The 27,583-nt window shown below is 43.7% G+C and overlaps 1 protein-coding gene across 1 annotated transcript in view; it reads left to right on the top strand.

Annotated features, from left to right (window-relative positions):
- The window catches only part of pkib (protein kinase (cAMP-dependent, catalytic) inhibitor beta), a gene marked incomplete at its 3' end in the record, with an annotated part of 205,143 nt that extends 179,872 nt beyond the window's left edge, over window positions 1-25,271 (top strand). The window contains exon 3 of the mRNA XM_084314179.1: window positions 25,186-25,271. Coding sequence (XP_084170305.1) covers window positions 25,186-25,271 — 86 coding nt within the window. The remainder of the gene's footprint in view (window positions 1-25,185) is intronic.
- Window positions 25,272-27,583: the final 2,312 nt, after the last annotated feature.

Genomic DNA, 27,583 nt, shown 5'->3' on the forward strand with positions numbered 1-27,583 from the left:
CAAGTCACGTGTGATTATACTGGACTCAGCTAAGGAGGACTGGACTGCCTCTGTATTCCGTTGGCTTGTTTATTGACCACTCTCTCTCTCTCTCCATTCCTTCCCGAGTTGGATCCTGGAGTAGCTGCAGAGCCGCAGAGGCAGTGGCGCTACGCCGCTTCACCATCTCAAAACCGGGACGATCTGCAGAGCCGCAGACAACTCTGCCAAGAACATTCTCCCCTTTGTTGTTCTTATTGTTATTTCGCTCATTCCTGTTGTCACCATTCATAAAAAATGTATCACAGCCCATGTATCTAGATACGTATCCGATCGTTTTATAAGGGAGAGAGGCACACCCCTAATTGTCACCATCATTCTGCTCTGTCAGACCAGACAGGTTCTCATTAATCACAACTGCAGAGAGGAAGGAGAGACATACTGAGTAATAAGAGAGGGGAGAATGAGAAAGAGGGGGGGGGGGGGGAGCCGTACATCCAGAAACAAAACTGTAGAAAATTCCAACTTATATGCCACTTCGGTCGCAACTTTAGTTTTGTGCTTTTAATGACTCATAATTAACTATGTTTCAAGTTTCAAGTTTCAAGTTTTATTTATTTGTATGAGCCCCCTAAGTGCTTCAAATTGTGCTTCATACAGTAAAAAGCATAAAGACCAAACATTATACAAAATATATTGAGCATCCTGGCCTGGGGATAGAGAAGCTCCTTTTGAGTCTCTCTGTACTGGCCATGAGACCCTGGTAGCGCTTGCCTGACCGCAGCAGTTGTTTGGGTGACTAGAGTCTTTGGTTATACGCTTGGTGTAAATGTCCTGGGAAGCCCACCTCCAATTGTGCATTCGGCTGATCGAGCCACTCTCTGCAGTCTGCTGTGGTCGTGTCCAGTGCTATTCCTAAACCAGAAGGTGATGCCAGGATGATCTCTATTGTACATGAGTAGAAGTTCTTTAAGATCTTCTGACTCACTTTGAATGCTTAAGGAAGTAGAGGCGCTGCCATGCTTTCTTCACTACACTGTCTATGTGTGTGGTCCATGTCAAGTCCTTGGATATGTGGACTCCAAGGTACTTGCTTAGCTTTAGTCAATGAATAGCATTCTCACATAGTTCCCCTGCCTCTTGTCCAGGTGTGATGCTGCTGTGTGCAGCACATGGGCTATGGCGTCCTCCGTGGACCTGTTGGGGCGGTATGCAAATTGCAGGGGGTCCAGGGTGTTGGGGAGGGAGGAACAGATGTAGCCCTTCACTAGCTTCTCAAAGCACTTCATGGCTATGGAGGTGAGAGCTAAGGCTGAGCCCGAACCCTGTTTTTAGGGTTCGAATGTTCGCCAGGGTTTATCGAACGAACGTTCGAACGTTCGTTTTTTGTACATTTTTTAATAAAAAAATATTTTTATTAAATTTTTTTTTTTATATAATTTTTTTTTTTTTGTATTATAGATCCTACGGAGGGCGGCATTGCATAATCTATTGGTGAAAAAACATGTTGTTTACAGTGGTGGCTGTTCATGTAAACATGTAATTAAACAAAGCACTCAGAAGAAAATAAACAAGCTACTGAGTACTGCATAAAGTTCCTACTTATGATAAACAATAGCCCTTGCACCCCGCAGTCACGTAAGGGGCTAGATAAACAAATGCATTCGTTTTGTGGCATTAACGTTAATAACGTTATATAGTTAGTGACGTGTTACACGTTCAATAACAGGTATTCACTCTTGGTCGATGGGAAGGAGAGAGGCGCGCGCCTCAGCTCCTTCCACCGTCTACCTCGGAACGGGGGACGACAGAGACACCGGCGGGGTGCCGCCGGGCTCCCAACACGCCTGCCGCCCGTCCGCCCTCGGCCAGAGTTGTTTACAACGCAACCACCTCCCGCCATGAAGCTCACGCTCCGTGGCCGAAAAAGGCTGGTATTCATTAATGATCCTTCCTCAGCGGGGAGCTACGGTGTCTGTTCACTCTGTTGTGCTTCTCGGTCTCGCAAGCAGATAAATGTATTGCCGGAAGTAAAAAAATAAATAATCGCTTGCCGATTGGTGGTAACAGCAGAGGCGGGTGCAAGCGGTGTGACGTAATTGGCAGAATCGCCTGTCAATCAAAATGGTTCTATTGCATTGGTTGAGACAATAGTATTCAGCTACAGCCCGGCAGAGACCACACTGGTTGAGCCGAGCGCACTCGGGGGACGCGCCGCTTCACATCGCCTCAGCGTCGCGCGCCTGCCTTTTTTTTTTTTCACCGAACGTTCTAACCTATTAATTAAAGTCTGAATGTCAACGTAACGAACGAACGTTCGAACGTTCGAACGTTCGGGCTCAGCCTTAGTGAGAGCTACAGGGCGATAGTCGTTGAGGCAAGCAGGTGTTGGCCTTTTGTTAAAAAGTGTCTGACAGTCATATTAACTGCATTAGCAGTTGGTGATTAAAAAACTCAAAATTAACCAAATCAAGCACAATCTTGATGGAGCCCACAGAGAGGCGGCCGAGCAGCACCATCTTGTCACAAGTGTTTGTGCATCATTGAAAGAATTTGACCAACTACTCACATATCCACGAGGAAACAGCAATAGCATTTTTGCCAGTTTACTGAGGATAGTCCACACAAAGCAACTTATTATTTTTTCTTGTCCAAACACAACTTGACTTACTTGACTTAAGCCTTTGCACTCCCTGCGGAGCATAGGCCACTGACGATTTCTTTCCATGTTGCGCGGTTTTTGGCCTCCCGAACGATGTTGTGCCATCCCAGTCTAGCCTCTTTCATTTCCCCTTCCCAAGAACGGCGCCAGGTGTTTCGAGGCCTGCCGCGTTTCCTCTTTCCAGGTGGGTTCCATCGTAGGGCTTGCCGGGTGATGTTTGTGTCTTCCTTTCTCAGGGTATGGCCTATCCACATCCAATTTCTCTTCTTTATTTCTTCTGGCGGGGGTAGTTGTTTTGTGCGCTCCCACAGGTCCAGATTTGTAATGACATTTGGCCATCTCACTCTTAGAATGCGGCGGAGGCAGGAATTTATGAAGGACTGTACTTTCTGATTCATACAGTTGTCTTCCAGGTCTCGGCACCATACAGGAGGACTGATTTAACATTGGAGTTAAAGATCCTCAGCTTTGTGTTGGTTTTTATTTAGCGAGACCTCCATACTCGACCAAGTAGGTTGTATGCCGTTCTTGCTTTTCCGATTCGCACTCTGATGTCTTCTTCTGTGCCACCCGCTGTATCTACTATGCTCCCAAGGTAGGTAAAGGAGTTAGTTTCTTCGATGGCCTCTCCCTCTAGTTCAATGTTTTGCTGGCACTTTGTGTTGATCTTCATAATCTTGGTTTTTACCCTATTGATCTTCATTCCTAGAGTTGAGGCTGTTTCCTTTAGTTTGTTGGTCTTTTGTTGCATTTGCTGGTGACTGTGTGATAAGAGAGCTAGGTCATCTGCAAAATCGAGGTCTTCAAGCTGGTGCATCAGTGTCCACTGGATGCCGTTTCTGGCTCCTTCTGTTGTCTTCTTCATGGTCCAATCAATGGCCAGCAGGAACAAGAAGGGTGACAGCAGGCAGCCTTGTCTCACTCCGGTCTTTATCTCGAACGGGTTTGAGGGCTCCCCTCTGTGCAGTACCCTACTTGTCATCCCGTCATATGATCCTCTGATGATGTTGATGTACTTCGGTGGGATTCCATAGTGCTCCATCAGGTGCCACAGACTGTTCCTATCTAGACTGTCAAAGGCCTGTTCGAAATCGATGAAGTTGATGTATAAGGAGCTGTTCCATTCCAGGGACTGTTCGATGATGATCCTCAGTGTGGCGATCTGGTCTATGCATGACCTTTCTTTCCGGAATCTTGCTTGATGGTCTCTGAGGAGCATGTCAACGGCAGTCTTCATCCTATCTAGAATTATCCGGTTGAAGACTTTGCTGGCAGTTGAAAGTAGCGTGATCCCCCGGTAGTTCTTGCATAGTGCAAGGTCCCCTTTCTTTGGTATCTTCACTATGTAGCCTTCTTTCCAATCTTTGGGTATCCTTTCTTCTTGCCAAATTTTCCTCATGAGGGGATGGAGTGCTTTGATTCTTGTAATGATGTCGGTCATGAATGCTTCACTCGGAATGGTGTCTGGTCCTGCTGCTTTCCCATCTCTCAATTGTGATATTGCTTTCCTAGTTTCTTCTTTTGTTGGGGGGGTCATTTTCAGTGGGAGTGTGTCTGTTGCTGCTTGTATATCTGCTGGGATGCTTGCTGGTGCTCTGTTGAGCAGCTCTGTGAAATGTTCTACCCATCTCCTTGTTTGTTCTTCCTTTGTGGATAGTGTGTTTCCTGCCTTGTCTTTTATGGGCTTCTCTGATTTCATCCTTCTCCCCGAGAGCTTCCTGGTGATGTTGTATACCTCTCTCATGTTTCTCTGTCCCGCTGCTTCTTCTGCTTGTGTAGCAAGCTCTTCATAGTAGCATCTCTTGTCCGCCCTGACCTTTTTCTTTATTTCTTTATGTATTCTGTTGTATTCCTTTGTGTGCTTCTCCTTGGCTGCTCTCGTCCTGGCATTGTTGAGGTGGTACTTTGCCTTTTTCCTCTCCTCCATGCTGTCCAATGTTCTTTGGGTGATCCACATTTTGTTTTATTTCTTTCTTCTTCCCAGACTTTCCTCGCAGGTTGTTTGCCACATGTTTTTGATCTTCTCCCAGCTTTCGTTGATTTCTTCTTCCCCACTGCCCATTTCAGCCAGGGCCTGGAACTTGTTCCTCAGTGTGATCTGGAAGTGCTTCTGGTGTAGTTTTTCTTCCAGTTTCTTGGTGTCATACTTTGTTATTCTGTTTCCTGGGGTCCCCCTTTTCAGCTTCAGTTGTACCTTTGCTATGACTAAGTGGTGGTCTGATCCCACATCTGCACCTCTCTTTGTTCGCACATCAAGCAAACACAAAATAGTTGTTAAAACCTTCGTCCACAAGGCGGTCAGGTGGCGTAGCGGAGATTGCGCTTGTCACCAATGCAGGAGAAGCTGGGTTCGAGCCCAGCTCTCTGCGTTGCCACCAGCTTGGCTGGTCGTTCACACTAATACAATTGGCAGTATTAGGGGGTGGGGAAGCTGGCGGGTGAGAATCTGGCGTTGTGCACAGCGACGCCTACAGGTCAGCTCTCGGCGCTTGCTCAGCGGGGCAGGACTTGGTGGAGATAGCGTGCCCTCCCACGCGTTACACTTCACCAATGAGAGCCCTAGCTGCCAAGTGAAAAGACGTCACTGGCTGTCGGCGCACGTCTCGGAGGAAGCGTGCGATCGACTCGGGATGCCCTTGTACCGACTCGTAGGAGAACATGCATAGAGCAGCCAGGTAGGGGAGGGGGGGGAATTGGCACAACGACTAATTGGGACGGGAAAAAATAAAAATAAAAACACTTCTTCCACAACTTGAGTTATTTCTTATTTCCTTACTGACATAATAGTAAAAAAAAGCTGTATGGCACCAAACAGATAATAGCCACGTCCTTCCAGCATATTCAACAAGAGACAAATGACCATGTGAGTACTGCACAGATGAACTTTGACACTAGGAGGTACACTTGACTAGCAGATTACATTTCAAAATAAAGGCAGTATTACAATGAAATAGGAATAGCCTATTTACAGATATGTAAATATCAAACACACAATAAAACTGCAATATGAAAAAGTGTAAAAAAGAATTATAAAGTCCACTGGCTTGGCTCTTACATTAGTCATACTTCACTGGGTGTCTGTGGAGGCTGAATAGAGTAAGGCTGAGATAAAGATAATGTTTTCATAGAAAGAGGTGTTTATGAGAAACTGAGAAAATAGTAGGGACGGGGCTCAAGACCCGGTTCTACAGTATGTGGACCCAATTCCAAATGTCTCAAAACCCGAAAATCAATAAGGTCTGAGCTTATCGATACTGCTTATCAAGACTAGCAGGTTTAATGTTATTGTCTCGAGAGACGAGAGTCATGTCATTATGTCGTTATTAAAATCCAATAAAATATGATTTCAAAACTGAAACAATTGTTATACAGTAAATCAAATCACTGGCTCACAAACGTATATCGATTGTCTATTGTCTTATCAATTGTATATTAATTTGCCCTCGGCTGATGAATAAAGTTTTTTAATTCAATTGAACTGCCTCACACCCTCCATTATTGAACATGCTATCATACAGAGTTATATGGGTTATATGCAGGTGTATAAGTAGGTATATAGAAGGAGTATTTGCAGGTATATTCATATATGTGGTAAATATAAATATACATACGGTATACAACACTATTGTACATACTATCATACAAAGGCAGAGTACTGCTAGGACCTTGTCTCCGGCCCGCTCTCCTTTTCAACGCCAACTTCGGCCTAGTTGTACTAATACACTCAGGTCACACACACACACACACACACACACACACACACACACACACACACACACACACACACACACACACACACACACACACACACACACACACACACTCACACTCACTCACTCTCTCTCTCTCTCTCTCTCTCTCTCTCTCTCTCTCTCTCTCTCTCTCTCTCTCTCTCTCTCTCTCTCTCTCTCTCTCTCTCTCTCTCGAAGCATGGCTGTTACAAAATCAGGTCTGTGACCATTAGCAAGTCACGTCGCAGTCCAGCTGCCCAGCCCCCGTATGCTTGCCCACTAGCCTGACTGTCCTGATTGTGATTATGTCGTTATGTGATTATGATTATGTATATGTGTGCATGCCATATGTGTGCCTGCCTATACGGTGCTTGTACATGTATGGGCTTATACAATACAGACGCAGCGCTCAAAAATCAAACCAATTCTGCTGCTTGTCTGCTGCTTGTTGCCACTTAAGTCTAGTACTCAGGTGTTAATTTTCCGGGGCTGGTGGCTGGGTGAACAAAGGGAGGGTACTTAACATAAGTGCTTCCCCAGGGAGGGGGTCGGGGGCTACTGCCCTCAGACCCCCAAAATAATTTGTATATGGGCAGTCTGACTTGGGGTACTGACCATATATTAGTGTTGCAATGCATGATAAGTAAACAGTGAAAAAAGCTAAGAAATCCGATGGGGCTGGGACATTTGGGACGAATAAAAATTTAAGATGAAAATCTGCCCAGCCTGTGGGAGGAAGTGGAGGTGTGAAATCTGGCCCGGTCAAGAACAATAGGAGTCACACAATCAGTTTGGAGTGCAGTGGTGGAGGAGTGGTAGAGGAGCAGTAGAGGTTTGAGTTTTGAGCGCTGTATCTGTATGTTTTAAATTGTTTTTATATTAGCTTTAATGTCCTTCTATTTTTCTGTTTCTTTCTGGCTTAAACATCTAGCCCAGGGACTACAACTGAAAACTAGCAACTCTGCTAACGTTGGCATATTTACAGTTTTGAATTTGTATTAATTTATAAATGTATAACTGTTGATTGATATGCACTGTCCCTGATCAAATAAACTGAGTAAACTAAACTAAACTAAACCACAACAACACAGAACCATAGTGTGTGTAGACCATTACTAACCACGTAAACAATCTAAATGGGCCCAAGCTTATTTCCTGTTGAAGGCTGTTGACGACGTTTCCTTGACAGTGCAGAAATTCAGCATCCACTGGATGGCGCCAACAGGACAGCGTCATGCCAGCACTGGAACCAGGATTCCATTAAATTGAATGAAAGGTTTAAAACTAGGGATGTCCCGATCAGGTTTTTTTTGCTCCCGATCCGATCCCGATCATGTGATTTTGAGTATCTACCGATACCGATCTTTCCCGATCCGATCAAAAAAATATATATATATCCCAATTTCTCACATTACATTCACCCTGAATGTTGATGTTATCCAGGTGAAAAGTTAACTTCATTCAAGCGAGGCATTGCAATCCTTGACATAAATCATTTGATGTATAATTAAATCAAAGGAAATGCGTTTGGGTCTGAGTGTGGCTGGTCTGCCGTTCTGCAGCTGGATACTATTGGTTTGGGTGGCAAAATTGGCAAAACTCTTCTGCTCTGTGTGACAATAAATAAATGAATGATGATATGCAATTTAAAACCAAAACTAAGGCCTCAGTATGAGTTTAAGACGTGAACATGGTCATGTTTGTTGAATAAAAAAAATTAATAAAAAATTAAAAAATAAAATAAATACCTTTTTTTCTTTCTTTTTTGCCGATCCCGATCTTCGGAAAATCACGTGATTGGCCCCGATCACGTGATCGGATCGGGACATCCCTATTTAAAACGCTGGTCTCAGTCTTCCACATCAAACCCTTGTTATATAGAAACCCTGTTGCTGTGTTTGCTAATACTAGCTAATAATAAACGTGGGCTCAAGCTGTTCCTTAGCGACGCTGCCACTGAAAAAGGCCTATAGAAGTAGCATGCAGTGTAAATCTCTATACCTCTGCCTTGTAAAGAGGAGGTGTAAGCGACACCATGTTGTTCCCTCCAGAAAATTCCTCCATTCTGCAAAGCAAGAGCACCTGTTAGTAACGTTAATCATTACATGTTTTGACGCTGTTTTAGAATGTGTGTGTGTGTGTGTGTGTGTGTGTGTGTGTGTGTGTGTGTGTGTGTGTGTGTGTGTGTGTGTGTGTGTGTGTGTGTGTGTGTGTGTGTGTGTGTGTGTGTGTGTGTGAAATAAACTTTAGTTTTAGCTGTTTCATTTAACAGAAACATTATTGACATTCCAAGTAGGTTACTTATATATAACATCCTTCTCAAAAGGATAATTCCATATATTTGTTTTATGTTGTTGTAATCTACATCATGAGACCCTGTCTGGAATTGCTTGGGCTCCCCCTGCTGGGCAGCACCTGCGGTGCTGGTCGAGGGTGCCTATAATGAACCACACCTGTGTCTTTTGTTAAATTGCCAGAATACACACTAAGGAAGGGCATCTTGCCCAAAACATCTGTGTGGCAATATATTAAAGTTTTAATTGTTCTAGTCTCGTTTTTATACGTGCAAGCTAAAAATGTGTACTTTAGCTACTGGCTTGCAGGGTTTGAGAAGTAATGGATTGTATGGCTGTCAAGTGTGCCATGTGTACATCAAAGAAAAAGTCCAGCTCCATGGACAGCGCCAAATACTGCAGGACTGCTTGGACATAACAACATGTAAACACTACATTTCACATCTAAACACTGCAGTACACATGAAAACACTACATTACACATGTAAACCCTACATTTCACCTGTAGACTGCATTACCCATCTAAACACTGCATTATGTAAAATTATGGCATACAAATGTCTTGATTCTGATTGGCTGAAACAGTGAAGTTGCCGGTTGTTATTTCATATAACACACTCCACGTGACCCCAGAACCCGCCCACAACCGAATAACTTTTTTTCCGAATCACTCCGCCGTTCATTGTTTTTATGAATGAAACCAAGATGGCGGACAATAATATTTATGAATGGATGTATTGATTTCGTCATAACGACTCATTCAAAAAAGATAAAGTCACCTGGAATATGTTAGTTGTTTACACAATGTTGGATTATGTAATTGGTTTGTCATGACTCATTGTAAAACAAAATATAAATCGCGGGGGGGGGGGGGTTCTGAGGGGAGTGGCCACTGGCTGACAGTGCTCTCTGTCTCGGGTGTTGTGCCGAATTCGGACTCCCTGCCAGAATCCGACTCCCCCTCGGGTGAACGTGCATACACTCTATCAGCCTACCCAGCATGTAATACGTTCTTTGTTAGAACTCAACTTGTTATTATTGGCACATAGATTGCAGAAATACAGGAACGTTTTGATTATATTTAAAAGGCTTTGACATTGTAAAACGAAATAAGTGGAGTTTCGAAGCTGTAAGCAGAATACAAGTCATAGGAACACCCACGATATAGTGTTCTTCCCCCTTCCTAAGAAAGAATTAAAAATGCATTGCAAGGAGAACAGCGGTTATTTGTTGAGTTTGTGTATACAAAACCCTTGCAATAAATGTGTCTTAAATGAATGAAAAGCATACATAGCACCTAATGCTGCTCTGGATACAGGTAGTAGCATATATCGTGTGGGTGTTCCTATGACTTGTATTCTGCTTACAGCTTTGAAACTCCACTTATTTTGTTTTACAATGTCAAAGCCTTTTAAATATAATTAAAACGTCCCCGTATTCCTGTCCGCTTTATCGTTTTATGACAGACATATGATAGAGTGTATGCGCCAAAAAAATAACGAGTTGAGTTCTAACAAAGAACGTATTACATGCTGGGTAGGCTGATAGCAGTGGAGGCTGCTGACCAAATTTTTAGGTGAAGCACAAATTATTATATTATATTATATATTAAATTATATTTTTTAAAACATCCCCCACTGTGTGTCAGTGGTCAGTGGACACAGATGAAAACATATTAACATTAGGTGACAGCGGACCTGACCAGATGAAAACATATTAGGTGACAGCGCACCTGACCAGATGAAATCATATTAGGTGACAGCGCACCTGACCAGATGAAATCATATTAGGTGACAGCGCACCTGACCAGATCAAAACATATTAGGTGACAGCGCACCTGATCAGATCAAAACATATTAGGTGACAGCGCACCTGACCAGATCAAGACATATTAGGTGAAGGTGACAAGGAAGCCACAGACTCATACCCCCCCGACACTCAACTAACCCCCCCCTTCCCCCATGCTGCTATGATGCCTGAATTTCCCCAAGGGGATCAATAAAGGAATATCTTATCTTATCTTAAAAGGAAAGATGAAATTACCTACCTGGATTCCATCCTATAGAGGCAAATCTTTCCTGTGACAAAATGGGATCCAATGTAATAAAACTAAGTCAACCAACGAACTAGATTCCTGTACCGGATCTCCTCTCTGGTAAACAAGAATACCTTGAAGACTCTAACAGGAGCACTCATTCAAGGGTACTACGACTATGCTTGCACCTCATGGTACCAAAGCACCTCAAAGGCACTAAAAACAAGATTATTCATTATCATGGCGCCGCAACGAACGGCTGCCTCTCTGATCGCTCCGTCGAGACTGTGCTTTCTTTTGTTAATTTTTATAGTATTAAGAGTTTTATTTGCACCTACTGTTGGTGCATTATACGTGTATGACCGTCAGTCAATCATTGACATTGGATTAAAGAAAACTTACCGATTGGATTGCTCTCTGGATCGGATTGCCGAACAACAACAATGGCCAGCGGAGATCCTTTGTTGTGGCCGTGGCCAAAACCAGGAGACGCCACAAAGACGAGGGAAGAGAGCCGGGGTCCGGAACAGACTGAGGTCCAAACGACACAGAACCACATTGCCCAGCATATTGTTGGCCAATGTGCAATCGATAGGAAATAAACTGGACGACATCAGAGCACGGATCCAATTCCAGAGGGACATTCGGGATTGTAACGTCCTCTGTTTCACAGAAACTTGGCTGAGTCCAGATGTCCCGAATCACGCAATAGAACCGGCAGACCACTTCTTCGTCCTTCGCAAGGACCGGACGACAGAGTCACTAAAGACGAAAGGAGGCGGCATTGCCTTCATGATAAACAAGGAGTGGTGCGATATAGGCAACGCAAAGGAACTGTCTAACCACTGCTCCCCAGACCTGGAGTTTATCACGATAAAATGTCGACCCTTCTTCCTCCCAAGAGAGTTAACGTCCATCATCCTCATCGGAGTGTACATTCCACCACACGCGAACACTGGGGTCGCACTTTCAAAACTTCACGACGAGGTAAACAAACAACAGATAGCTAGCGTTGACGCTGCCATTTTGGTTCTGGGTGATTTCAACAGCGCGCGTCTTAAAAAGGTGTTGCCGAATTTCTATCAGCATGTGACCTGTCCCACCAGAGGCGAGAACATATTAGACCATGTATACTCGCAATTTAAGAATGGGTATAAGTCACAGGCTCTTAGTCCATTCGGTAAGTCCGATCACGCCGTCATATTCCTTTTGCCAAAGTATAAACAAAGTCTCAAGCGAACGCCGGTGGTCTCGCGAGAGGTTAAGCGTTGGGCCGAGACGTCAGAGGAGTCACTCCAAGCTGCACTTGAATGCACAGACTGGAGTGTATTCCGTGATAACACAGCCAATATTAACGAATACACTGAAACGGTGCTTGACTATGTCTGTACTCTGGTAGAAGAAACAATCCCCTCCACCACAATTAAAATCTACCCAAATCAAAAGCCCTGGGTAGACAAATCCGTCCGTGAGGCTCTGAAAGTGCGCACATCAGCATACAACACCGGGCTGGAGACAGGCAACATGGAAGAACACAAGATGGCAAGATACAACGTCAGGAGAGCAGTAAAAGAGGCAAAACGGCGTTACAGGGATAAAGTTGAACTTTATCGAACAGGCTGACTCTAGAGGCATGTGGCAGGGCCTCAGAACAATGACAGATTACAAAGGCACCTCCCTCAAACTGAATAATGACATCTCCTTAGCAAATGATCTCAATTCCTTCTATGCGAGGTTTGAGGCTGTGAATAAAAACACCAGCCTACAAACCACGGCAATGGGGGGGGGGGGGTCTGCTGATGGAGACTCAGTGTTCAGGGTAACAGAGCATGAGGTGAGACGGATCTTTAAAAAAGTGAATATCAGGAAGGCAGCAGGACCGGACGGCATCCCCGGCCGCGTCCTAAAAGTCTGTGCCGACCAACAGGCCCCGGTATTCACTGACATCTTCAACCTGTCCTTGGAACAGGCTGTCATCCCCACCTGTCTGAAGAAGTCCACCATCATCCCTGTACCCAAAAAATCTACGCCCGCTTGCCTCAACGACTACCGCCCTGTAGCCCTCACCTCCATAGCCATGAAGTGCTTTGAGAAGCTAGTGAAGGGCTACATCTGTTCCTCCCTCCCCATCAACCTGGACCCTCTGCAATTTGCATATCGCCCCAACAGGTCCACGGAGGACGCCATAGCCCATGTGCTGCACACAGCAGCATCACACCTGGACAAGAGGCAGGGGAACTATGTGAGAATGCTGTTCATCGACTACAGCTCAGCATTCAATACCATAGTCCCCTCCAAACTCATAGCCAAGCTCAGGGACCTGGGCTTGAACTATGACCTCTGCCAGTGGGTCTTGGACTTCCTGACGGGCAGACCCCAGGTGGTAAGAGCAGGCAACTGCACCTCCTCATCCATCACGCTCAACATAGGGGCCCCCCAGGGCTGTGTTCTGAGCCCCCTCCTCTACTCCCTGTACACACATGACTGCGTAGCACAGCGGAACAACAACACCATCATCAAATTTGCTGATGACACAGTAGTGGTGGGCCTGATCTCTGCCAACGACGAAAGGGCCTACCTGGAAGAGGTAGAGAACCTGTCACAGTGGTGTCAGGAGAACTGCCTCTCCCTGAACGTCAGCAAAACAAAAGAAATTATTGTGGACTTCAGGAGGTCGGGGGTCAAGGACTACAGCCCCCTCAGCATCGACGGGGCACCGGTTGAGAGAGTGAACAGTTTCAAGTACCTCGGAGCCCACATATCCGAGGATTTGACATGGACCACACACATTGACAGTGTTGTGAAGAAGGCACGACAACGCCTCTACTTCCTCAGGCACCTAAGGAAGTTCCAAGTCAGTCAGAAGATCCTTAGGAACTTCTACTCATGTACAATAGAGAGCATCCTGACTGGCAACATCACCTCCTGGTTTGGGAATAGCACTGCACAAGACCGTAGCAGACTACAAAGAGTGACACGTTCAGCCGAACGCACAATTGGAGGGGGGCTTCCCACCCTCCAGAACATTTACAACAAGCGGTGCAAGGGGAAGGCTAAGAGAATTATTAAGGACTCGAGCCACCCGAACAACTGCCTCTTTGAACTGCTGCGGTCAGGCAAGCGATATCGGAGTCTTAAGGCGAGCACAGAAAGACTCAGAAGAAGCTTCTATCCCCAGGCCATCAGGCTGCTAAACGAACAATAAACACTATGCAACAACCATCAAATGCACACAGCACACACACCCACACGCACACATTCACTTAAACAAACAACACACTGCAGCACCCACTCTCCACACTTTAGATCACACAAACACACTTTATATTTATTGATAATGGATTTGCACTACAACTCGTACACCTACTGTAAATTGTACCTAAATTGCACCTCATCCTATTTCTGCCTTGCACTATATAGTATTGTATATTAGTACACTACACAGTATTGTATATTATATGGTAACTCAGTTACGTCTACTCTGCATCGAACATTGTACATATGTCTATACTGAACACTGTGACCTCATTTTTTTACTTCTAATTTACATGCTATACTATGTTATTTTATTTCATACTTATCTTGTCTTGCACAGTCTCTGGAGTGTAACAGTAAGAAGCATTTTGTATAAAAGTATTCTGTACTTCTGTATGACAACTATTAAAGAAACTTGAAACTTGAAACTTGAAGATTACAAACATCACAAAACAAACTGGTCAGACTACTGCTTGACCTTACTCCTAAAACCCACCTCACCCCTGCCCACTTTGACAACCTATGATGGCTTAGAGTAGACGACAGAGTACAGCAACTTGCAATGGGCCTGGTCTACAAGATACACTACACCACTAAGATACCCATGTGCATGTCGAAATACTTCCCAAAGGTCAGTGAATACCACGACCACAACACCAGAGGGAGTTCCACAAATCATGTTCAACCCAGATAAAATCATTTAAAAAGTTAAAAAAAAATATATATATATATTATAACTTTTTTTTTAATAAAAGAAAAATCGTCATAACTTAGAAATGAGATTGCATAGGTCTATGAATCGATATTGCGATTCTGTTTCGATTAATTGCCCAGCCCTACAGTGTGTACAGTAAGTTAGCTTGGTGATCATCATTGTGATGTAGGCTAAGCTGGCTAGCTACTGTTAGCATACAAGCTTTTACAAACACTGTAGCCTACTTACTTTTTCATCCACAACTTTTTTTCTGATCCAGATGCATAAGTCCACTTCTTCATGTTGCTCAGTTGCTGGTTTATACTTCGGTCCTAATGTTGGCGCAAAGTTTAATTTAGCCTGTGTTGTTATAGCTGTACACAGCTTACTAAACTACTAGCTTGCTATGTTTCACACAGTCAAAACGGGTCCAGCTGCAGGTTCGGAGGTTAGGTTTAGCTCGGGCCAATTTCAAGTTTCTCAAGTTTCTTTATTAGTTGTCATACAGAAGTACAGAATACTTTTATACAAAATGCTTCTTTCTGTTACATTTTGTATAAAAGTATTCTGTACTTCTGTATGCTCAGAGCTGTCAATTTTGGAAATTTTTGAAGAAAAAAAAATTCACTGGCATTTGTTTACAGAGGAAAACATTTATAATAAAAAAAAATAATAATAATTAAAAGAAAAAAAAAATATATATAGGTATATGTAAATTAATAATAATTATGAATTATGAGTGAATTTGTGTTTCACGTGTTGTCATAGAGAAACCTAGTAAATGCACGTACACACGAGGGGGAGTCGGATTCTGGCAGGGAGTCCGAATTCGGCACAACACCGGTTGTTATTTCGTATAACACACTCCACGTGACCCCAGAATCTCAATGTAAATAAACCATAATCACTAGGGCAGTGGCGGCTTGCTACTAGGGGCGCTCGGGCGCCGCCCCCCCTCAGGCCCTACCCTGGTTATATGAGAGAACAAGAAAAATAAGTTTTTAGTTTTTAGTTTTATAGCCCTATAAATAATATAAACATGTTTAAAATTAATAATATTTACTCATTTTAAGTATGTTTGTGTTTACAATGCACAATATAACGTTATTATCGCAATTAAAAAACACTTGTTTTCCAGAGCAGGAAGTGACATCACGTTTTTTTTTTTATTATTATTTTTTCGTATTTCTCGGCCCGGGCTATACGCGATAGCGCTCTGAGTGCGCTTCACAGTTTGATCGCTGTATCCGTCACAGCCAATCAGTGCATAACGCGTTGTGCGTTGAAATATGACTATTATGTTGGAATCCGGGCGCGATTTGAAGCGGTCTAGCCAGTAGCGTCAAGAATATCTGTAGCCGCATTTCGCGGAGACGCTCTCTGATTGGCCGACGCCAGTATTTTTTTCCGTAGCAGAATTTCACAGAGACGATCTCTGATTGGCCGAATCCAATTTCTAATGTTCCAATTCTAGGTTATTCCTAGGTTGGTCGGTGGAGATAGTTGTGTTGTTGTGAGAATGATGCAGGCAGCTGTTTGTCTTAGACGAGCGTGCCGTGACTGCAAGTTCTTTAGACTGTTAAGCTTAGGCACTCTTTCAAAGTTGGTTAAGGTTAGAGTTTGTCTTAGAGCATGGCGATAGAACGCCAGGTAGTTTGCAGTCTGTTTGAGCGGAAATGGACAAAGGAATGTACTTGTGTTGTGCTAACGAGCTAACACTTGGCTAACAAGCTATATGGCGGATGCAGTCTGGAGACAGACTACAGTGGATAGTGGTCTGGAATACATCATCAGTGGATTATACACGTTTATCAAGCTCTCCTGCCCTGGACGTTTCAACTAAACAGTGAGTCTCTCTCTCTCTCTCTCTCTCTCTCTCTCTCTCTCTCTCTCTCTCTCTCTCTCTCTCTCTCTCTCTCTCTCTCTCTCTCTGTGGTTAACGTTAACGTTTGTAAATAGTTTTTTTTAGGAGCAGTACTGTTAGGCTACTGCTGGCCATTCATGAAGCGAGACATTGCTGATTGTTTATTTATTTTATAACACAAGACTATGACTACCAACTGCCTAGCCAGCCGTGTATCAATCTTGGATGCAATAATAACGTTACCACACTGACTATGTCGATGGCTCATTGATTTAACTACTGCAGCTCTCTCGGATTGAAAATACGTGGATTATGGCTTGTTCAATATCGTCTATGTTTGAATGAATGAATGAATGAGAACTTTATTAACAGATTGCAGAATGGGTACAATACAGTACGGCTCAATACACACAATTGTTAAGGGGATGCAGACCAGAGAAAGACGTTTGTCTTGTTTACATCAGGGTCCCAGATTTTCGATTCATATCGATAGTTTAATAGCTAGCCTTGGCTCGTTTAACAATATGCAAAATATGTGTACAGCCCTGTACTCATACTGAAGTTATTCTTGGTATATAATAGGTCTGATTGTGTAACGAATCGATTCCACGTCGCGCTGTGTGTGAGAGAGAGAAGGAGAGAGGGAGAGATCTGCCTGTGTTTGGAGACGGGGCGAGTTTTGTTTCTAACTTTTCTATTTATATATTGTGTTTCAAGTTGTGAATTAGAGTCTAGACTATACTTTATTTGACTGGTTGTGTGTTGTTGTAGTAACAGCTGAGCGACTCGTTCATAAGAGCCGATTCATTGCCGTGAGCGTGAGTCGAATCGCTCACGTCTTGCCATGAGTCTGTTGCGTGGTACTGTACTGTACATGTTTGCAAAATGTTTGGTATAGCGCCCCTAGTGGCGAAGTACCCACCGGCCGCCACTGCACTAGGGATGCTCGATATTGGCTTTTTTACCGATACCGATATTGTCCAACTCTTAATTTACGATACCGATATCAACCGATATTAACCGATACCGATATATGCAGGGTTTTCCCCCCAAAAAACTGAATAATTTCAGGTAATTAACATTACATATCTCTTGTTGTGGAATTAACACAACATTATGCATACTTTTGACAATAAATAAAATCAGAATTTGTTCTTACTTGCTTGCCTGGGTAAATAAAGGTTATAGAAATGTAAAAAAAAATTAAAATAAAAATAAAAAAATTGAAAACCGATACCGATATTTTCTGATATCACATTTTGATGCCGATATCGGCCGATAATATTGGACATCCCTAATAATCACCCTACAAAAGGTTCTGAGAATTCCGTTCCAGCTAAGAGGCAAAATAACGACAGATACTTTTTTCACAAACTGCACTATAACCGGGAATGTTACCATCAATGTAAATAAACCATAATCACCCTACAAAAACAGTACTGTATTTGTAAATCTGTTATGTCATAAATGTATAGATGTAGCAGTATGTCATGTATGTTATATGTTAATAAAATGTTCAATCAATCAATCAAGCATGACTTCCATTGGATCTACATTTTCTGTTTTTGAATAAATCTCCATTATGCTTCAATTACTGTGTTTATAATAATAATAAGGTTGGGTGAATTGGGTCATTGTATAAAAGACATTACATCACTTGAAGTCGTGTGTTATATGAATTAGATCACGCCTAGGGGGGTCTAACGACCCTCCGCTGCGTGTCGGGCCTAACAACCACCCCTAGGCGTGATCTAATTCCTAACCACTCTAACGATAGGTTATGAATATAACCGTAGTTCTATGAGTACTAGTGACGCTCAGCATCATCTGCACATATCTCACTTCGTGCATATGCACTGAATAAAAACTCACAATGCACCTTTACATACCAACATCCGTCTGGCCACACCCCATCCGCTACCTACATAAGCAGGTGTGTGGCCACACACTCGCCTCCTTCCCAATCTTTCACCACAAGGCAAGATCAAAGGCCGCAGTGGCGTCTAGACGCTGAGCGTCACTAGTACTCATAGAACTACGGTTATATTCATAACCTATCGTTCTATATCGTACTAGCTTCCGCTCAGCGTCATCTGCACAACGGGAGCTGAGCGGGAGCTGAAGCTCGACAAATGTACCCCACTGAGGCCCCCCACAACCATCAGAACCGGGGAGGACCGAGCCCCCCGACCCTCCCTAATGGAGGGATACCCTCCCTATTGGAGGACGGGAGGGAGACGGATCCGACCGTGCGAAGAAGAACTTGGCAACTCAACGCACAGGTTGAGCAGACCGTGGCTTGACCCTACGCACACGCACAACCCGCATGCCACCAGGGAACGAACGGAAGGAACAAACCTCGTTACCGCCCCCAAAATCACGGGGTCAAGAGCAAACTCAACCCCATGGCAAGGCCGTAGCAGCGGAGCGCGAAGGAAGACCCAGACCCAGAAGGGACTGGATCCCCCTGGAAAAAGGGGGCCCGGAGAGGTCAATGACGCCACAGCATCAAGACCTCACCAGGCGGTCATTAGTGACACCGCCCCCCACATCGCCAGCGTATTCTGACAGGGCCCATCCAAGAGCGGGCCCTTCCCCCCACTAGCACGCCGCCTGGCACACTGACCCTGGCATACTCAGGCAGTCAGCATGGCTGTAACTCGAAGCACTCAAGAGGCTACACTACAGCGGGAGCAGGCAGCGCACCGGGGAGACGACCTCCAGAAGAGGTCGATCCCTCAATCCAGGCAGCAGGCACTTGACCCGAGCCTGGAGCACTGCGGACGAGACAGGCGCCAAAGGGGTCAACTGAAAACAGCACCCCGGCGGAAGGGGCGTATGCTGGCATTGTTGAGCACCATGACAAAGCCTCCACCAAAAAACCCTGACGCTCCAGAAGGGCCGAGGCAGAGAAGGCTGACACGATTGGGAGACGTCATGAACGTGCAGGGGCACACTCAACCGGGTAACCCGGGAGTTGACTCCGCTCCAACACACCAGGGAATCAACCACCCTCTTGGTACCACATGCGGTGGTTGTTCCTATAACCCCTCAGGAAAAAACTCCAAAACACACCTGCGGGTATACACTGGCTATACCGCAGTACAAGTGTTTCAGTTTTCAAAAAGGGGTTATCCCAGGCCTACGGGTCGACGAAACACAACTTCGGACCGGGATGCACACAGGGATGCCAGAGGAGGTCTATAAGACCACCCCAACAGCCCCCTCTCAGCCATGCGTAAGAGAGGGGCGAAAGGAATGGAGAACCAGCCCCTTCATGATAGCACAGGGTACAACATGTACCCAACAAAGGGTCTCCATAACGCCCAACCCTGTGACACCCGGGCCGACCCGGCATTTTTCTCCCCGAAAAAAGCACAAGTCCCTCAGGGTACCAGAACAGAAGATCTGCGTCCCCGGCGGAAAACGGGTTAACTGACCTGGACCAGCATGACCAGAACCAGTCCCGACCCGAAGAGCCCAACATCGGAGAGGGGTGCCATCAGATGTGGTGTCCTCTTCCTCTCCGGCACACGTGCCTGCTCCAGCCAAAGGTGGCGCTGGGCTAGATTGGCCAGGGCGCGTACTTTCCCAGCGGCGACGGCCTGCAGCTGGATCAGATGCAGGATGGCTCCGGCCGCCTGGGCGAGCTGATCACGTTGTACTTCGGTCAGCTCCGTACCGCCCGTCATTATCCCGTCCATGAACCTCGCCAGCTGCGCGATGTTAGACGTGGCAGCCAGGGATTGAGTCGCGGTGATGAATGACTGGTCACTCCAGTAAGCCAACCGCCTCGCCGATTTCCCGTGGGGAACCGGCTTCCGTAAAGGCTCCCACACCACCTCAGGACAAAGGAGAGCTGCCATCGGCCTATCAAGCCGAGGCACCCCCTCCTTCATACCTTCTACCAAACCCACCACCCTCGTGACTCGCACGTAGGTGGGAGTGAGGCCCGTGATGTGGGAGACCACCTGTCCCTAATGGACGTAGGCCTCCATCGAGGGGAAAAATGGGCAGACAACGCCCGTCTCTCTCACAGGACGACGTTGCCATAAATGACCTATGAGATAATCAGGGACAGGAACAGGCAGTGGCTGCGGCAGCGGCACGCCGTTTGCGACTGCCACCGCCGCCATGAGCTCGGGGAACAAAGCACGCAGTTCCCCCTGCATACTTTCCCCCACCGAGCTCGCGTCCCTCACATGCGGCAGACTACTGGACATCGCAGAGCCACATTCCGATGTGGCTGATAGCAGGGCATCCCGCCGCTGAGTCGGAGGTTCTAACCCAACATCAGCGTACGAGGGACCCCAAGGAGACATATCACCCCCTGCCAGTGTATCCTGAACGGGAGGCGGACATGTCTCCACCGGGGCGTCAAACAGGAACCCATCTGCCTCTACCATGTAGTCCTCAGTTTCCATCGGCCACGGAGAAGCAGACGCATCCTCATCCAGCTCCAGCAGCTCCCCGAAACCAAGCCGTTCGCGTCTGCAAGCCACCATCTTACGACGGGAGCAAGCAGACGCAAAAAGCTTGCGTCTCAAATCCTCCGCCACCAGAGGAGCCGGCCGCCCAACAGCGGACGACTCTCCGGCGGCAAAGGAACCAGAGCAGGAACCAGGCCATCTCACAGGAGACGGCGCTGGTGCACCAGCTCTTTGGAGAGCCAAGCTATCCACCGGACGCCTACTGGGCGCGGATGCCGTCCACGACAGTGGCGTCAACCCCGCTCCAAGACGCACGGCAGAGGAGGTAATGAAGAACCGCTGGTGAAGGGTAACGTTGCTAGCGTGACCCCCCGAGGTAAACATTATGACTTAGCTTTTTTCTTTGTAAAAGTATGAGAGAAAGAAAAAAGCAAGAAACAATGTAAACACGTAACTCAACTTTCTTCAGCTAAATACCCTTGTCAAGTGATTGGTATACAGGCACTCTCTTGTGGTGAAAGTGAAGAAGGAGGCGAGTGTGTGGCCACACACCTGCTTATGTAGGTAGCGGATGGGGTGTGGCCAGACGGATGTTGGTATGTAAAGGTGCATTGTGAGTTTTTATTCAGTGCATATGCACGAAGTGAGATATGTGTAGATGACGCTGAGCGGAAGCTAGTACGATATAGAACCACTGCATTACATATGTAAACACTACATAACACATGTAAACACTACATTATGTAAACGCTGCATTACACATGTAAACACTACATTACATTATGTAAACACTGCAGTACACATGTAAGCACTGCATTATGTAAACACTACATTACATTATGTAAACACTGCAGTACACATGTAAGCACTGCAGTACACATGTAAACACTACATTACATTATGTAAACACTGCAGTACACATGTAAGCACTGCAGTATACATGTAATGCTCATCTGTTAAATCAAGGATCCTCTTCGGGGTTCCACATGGTTCCATTCTGGGCCCTTTATTATTTTTTATTTACATTAATGATTTGGCTATGTCTTGTAATACTCTACTCCCATTATTATTCGCGGATGACACCAATCTCTTAGCTACTCATCATGACTTCAAGTCCCTGATTGTATGCGTGAATGAGGAACTTGAAATTGTCTCGAACTGGTTTCAATGCAAGAAGCTTACTCTAAATGTCAAACAATTTAACTTCATGGTCTTCTGCAACAAAAATACTACCCTAAAGAAGAATCTAAAATATTAATGAATGGAAATGAAATTATCCAAGTGCCTTTCACAAAATGTTTATGAGTTACTATAGATGAAGGGTTAAATTGGCATAATCACATTGACAATGTCTGCAAAAAGTCAATGATGATGCTTGGAATTTTGAGAAAGGTCTGCCACATGATACATCCCTCTGCCCATCTAACCTTGTATTATAGCCTTTTATTTCCTTACCTTAACTACTGTAATATAGTCTGGGCTGCAACATATCCATCATATCTTAACAAATTAGTCATAATCCAGAAGAGGGTCCTCAGGATGATTTCCCACTCTACCAGATATGAACCATCTGCACCTCTGTTCAGCAAATATTCTCTACTATCAATTGACAAACTTAATACCTTTCAAACATGCTCATTCATATTCAAGTTAATCAACAATAGGCAAGACCTTCCTGATACCTTCCATAGTTTCTTCATCTTTTCATCAGAATTTCACTCATATCCAACAAACCATAGTAATAAACTCCACTTACCTTTCTGTCGGACATCTAGCCATCAATTCAACATTAGCTTTAGAGGTCCTAAACTTTGGAACACTCTAAATTCATCATTGAGGTCAACAACCTCCTTATAGATATTTAAAAAACAATTAAAATCTAATTTAATTTCATCATAAATCACCATCACATTAAGTCACTCCTGTGCATCAGTGTACATCTATGGTTAGTATGACTGCTTGTTTTCTTTTCCTCATTATATACCGTTAATATGTTATTGTCCTCTTCTTTGCCCTCTTGTACAAAAAAATTTAAAATATTGTTCTTGTTACTGACTTGTGTCAATCTTCCATGTTTTCGCTATAGTGTCTGCCTTGTGTCTCTGTTCCTGTTTTGTCGTTTATTTTGTAGACCATGCTACACATGTATTTCGTTCATATTGTTTATGGACAATGAGATGGGAGTGGAACTTTGTACAAGCCCCTTGGGCTTCGTTCCCTCCTAGCACTTTTCTTTTTAAATTCTTTTTATTTTTATTATTTTTAAATATGTATTTGTAGATTTGTATTGGTTTGTACTACCGGGCAGTCCGGTAGAGAGAGAGGGAGAAGAGGAAATGGGAGACAGAGCAGGGGAAGACATTCGGCAAAGGATGCCGGCTCCGGGAGTCGAACCCGGGTCGGCAGTTTCGCGACGCAGCTGTGTGCTACTAGAGCGCCCCTGTTTTTTTTTTTTTTTTTTTTATGTGCTACATAAATAAACTAAATACTACATTACATTATGTAAACACTACATTACATTATGTAAACACTGCATTATGTAAACACTACATTACATTATGTAAACACTGCAGTACACATGTAAACACTGCAGTACACATGTATACACTACATTACATTATGTAAACACTGCAGTACACATGTAAACACTACATTACACATGTAAGCACTGCAGTACACATGTAAACACTACATTACATTATGTAAACACTGCAGTACACATGTAAACACTACATTACATATGTAAGCACTGCAGTACACATGTAAACACTACATTACATTATGTAAACACTGCAGTACACATGTAAACACTACATTACACATGTAAGCACTGCAGTACACATGTAAACACTACATTACACATGTAAGCACTGCAGTACACATGTAAACACTACATATTATGTAAGCACTGCAGTACACATGTAAACACTACATTATATGTAAACTGCATTACACATGTAAGCACTACATTATTATGTAAACACTGAATTACACATGTAAACACTATTACACATTTAAGCACTGCAGTACACATGTAAACACTACATAACACATGGAAACACGTCATAACATGCAAACACTACATAGCACATGTAAATGCTGCATTATATTTGTAAACACTACATTACATATGTAAACACTGCAGTACACATGTAAACACTACATTACACATGTAAACACTATTTTACACATGTAAACACTACATAACACATTAGAACACTACATTACACATGTAAACACTACATAACACATTAGAACACTATACATTACACATGTAAACACTACATAACACATGAAAACACTCCATAACACATGTAATCATTATACCTTTCAATTCTACCTTTCAATTAGGGCAGTGGTGGCCTAAAGGTTAGAGAAGCGGAAGATCGTCGGTTCGATCCCCCGGACCGGCAGGAAAAATCTGGGCTGGGGAAGTGAATGAATAACTCTCTCCCATGCCCTTAACACCAACCGCTGAAGTGCCCTTGAGCAAGGCACTTAACCCCCAACTGCTCCAGTGGAGTTGCTCAGTGGCCAACGGTGTCAGACTGTGGTTGTACTGGGCAGCTCCCAGGTGTGAATGGAACTGTGTGAATGTGAAGCAGGACGTAGCTGAAAAAGAGCATCCGTGCTCAGCGAACCTACCCTCTGTAAATAAAGGTAAAAATAATTAACAATAATTCAGTGTAACACTGTGAATACAGCTAATCACATACTGTAGCAGGTCTCGCCTCTATTCCTGCCTGCACTGTAAGAGACCATGTACAGCTGCATGTCACAGATATGAGGGAGGCAGGTGAGAGGAGGATAGGAGAGCTGGGTGATAATTGGACGACTTGAATTTGAATTTATTCGTTTATTTGTAAGGGACAATGTATATTAATGAACATTCAGCATTTTGCAACAAGGCCAAGTCTTTCGCATCCATGTGGTTTTACATTTCACAATCAAATTTGATTAAACCCAAAACAACGTGTCATCATGTATGTAAAATATGAAACACACACCCATGAAACCACATCGTTGTGATGCATCTACGTTGTCATCATCATCATCATCATCATCATCATCATCATCATCATCATCATCACATTCTTCTTCATATTCTTTCAGAGAATGGTGATGATTTATGTTTCTCTCCTCTTTCTGTGTGTGTTTGTGTGTGTGTACATGCATGTATTTGTGTGTATGTATGTGTGTGCGTGCGCACACCTGCGTGTATGTGTATGTATATATCGTAGATGATGACGACGGAGGGGGAGAGGGCTCATCCTCCAGCCCAACGAAGACCCTCGCGGAGGGGGAAGAGAAGGCAGAGGGGACGTAATGGACCCTACACTCCCTTCAACCATAACACATGAACCCTCCGCTCCCTTCAACCATAACACATAAAGCCTACACTCCCTTCAACCATAACACATAAAGCCTACACTCCCTTCAACCGTAACACATAAAGCCTACACTCCCTTCAACCATAACACATAAAGCCTACACTCCCTTCAACCATAACACATAAAGCCTACACTCCCTTCAACCATAACACATAAAGCCTACACTCCCTTCAACCATAACACATAAAGCCTACACTCACTTCAACCATAACACATGAACCATCTGCTCCCTTCAACCATAACACATAAAGCCTACACTCCCTTCAACCATAACACATACAGCCTACACTCCCTTCAACCATAACACATGAACCCTCTGAACACCTGAAAGGATGGAATGATGGATGGATGGAAGGAAGATTTGAAGGAGGGTCAATGATAGACAGATGAAAAGACAAATGGACAGATGGATTGATGGAAAAGAGAAGAAAATACTTTGTGACCCCTCCCCATTCCACTGACCAGACAACTGTAAGGTTTGACTCACTGTCACTATGCAACATCAGTCAGGATTATAATGGTACTAGGAGGACCAAACGAAATTGGACCAAACGAATGATGAAAAAAGGAGGACGATGATGACGACGATGGTAGTGGTGATGATGATGATGGTGATGATAAAAATTATGATAAGGATGATGATGATGCTAATAGTGATGATGATGATGATGATAGTGATGATCATTATGTTGATGGTGATGATGATGGTGATGATGATAGTGATGATGATGATAATAATAGTGATGATGATGATGATGATGATGATGAATGAGATATTGAGGACAGTTAATATTGGTAGGATAAGATTGTTATTTCTGTTGATGACAATGATGCCAATGATGATGTTAATAATGTTGACAATGATGATGGCGATGATGATGGTGGTGATGATGATGATGAAAATTGTCATTTTTATTGAAGGGAAAGTGATGGAATGCTTTGTGAGTCCAATGAGTTGGTGTTTCATAATCTTAAATTGTAGTCAAAGGTGACCTATGGAACTCATATTTACATGTGTGGATGATATATTGATCTGTTGATATGGATTGATATATTCGCATCGTGTCTTGTTCACATTTAATTAGCATATAGAGTCAAAACTGGTGAAGTGGTTATTATGACGACTGTGGAAATGTGGCCGTGACTCATGAAAAAAAGAGGTCATTTTAAATGTGACCTTTAGGGATTTGTACAGTAAATACAGTACCATGATATGGGGGTGAAATTCCAACCAAAAGCATTTCTTCTCAGAATGTCAATCACGTAGATACAAGAATGTCTCTTTTTTGCACAACAAATAGTTGAAAAGAAAAAAACATTCCATTTGGTTGTAGAGTAAAATTTTTAATCTTATGTGTGGTTTGTTATTATAGTGTGTTAAAGGGCAAACCTTGACCTTGCGTGTGTTTTTTACAGTTTAAATATAAATTGATACTGATTCATTAGAGATAAAGGGATATTCCTTGTATTTTCAGTCTGTAAATAGTTTTACATTGCAGTATATGCCACCCTTAAAGATTAATGTTCACTAAAGCTAATAAATATTATGATATGTGTATCAATGGTGTTTACATTTTTGTTATAATTGGTTTAGTCAGCAAATTATCTTTATTTATTTTTTATATAGTTTTCTTCCAGAGGGAGGCGCCAGATATGTCTTTGTACATCAGAGCTGTGCTGTAGTCTCTGGATCATTCCATTGAAAACAAAGCTTTCAGACATGAGTCTGAAACAATACAATGCAAACAGTACAATTTCTCATGTTGAATCACAGTGTTTGTTACAATGTTGCAATGCATCAGTTTACACGTGTGGTAAATAATACACAATGAAAAAATAATGTTGCTGAGATGTTTATAGACATTTAGAGTAAAAGTTTGACGGATGTGGCCAATGGAACCATAATGTGGGTGTATTTTGTCAAAACAACTGTGATGCAGCCGTACTACATATATATATAGTTAGTAGTAGTAGTAGTAGTAGTAGTAGTAGTAGTAGTAGTAGTAGTAGTAGTAGTAGTAGTTGTTAGGGCTGACCCCTATTAATCGATTAGTCGACTAATCGGTCGAAAGGAGCCGTAGTCGACTGGCCAACCTCTTAGTCGAATATAATAAAAAATAAAAATGTTATCATTCTTTCCAAAAGAAAAGAGGCCTAGAAGCGTGGCTAACGCTAATGGCACGCATACCAGAGGCTAACTGCCTACGAAAACAGGCACAGAGGCACTGAAAGAGGATTTCACCCATCT

This window comes from Notolepis coatsorum (assembly GCF_963971535.1).
Source record: "Notolepis coatsorum genome assembly, chromosome: 5".
Lineage (NCBI taxonomy): Eukaryota > Metazoa > Chordata > Actinopteri > Aulopiformes > Paralepididae > Notolepis > Notolepis coatsorum.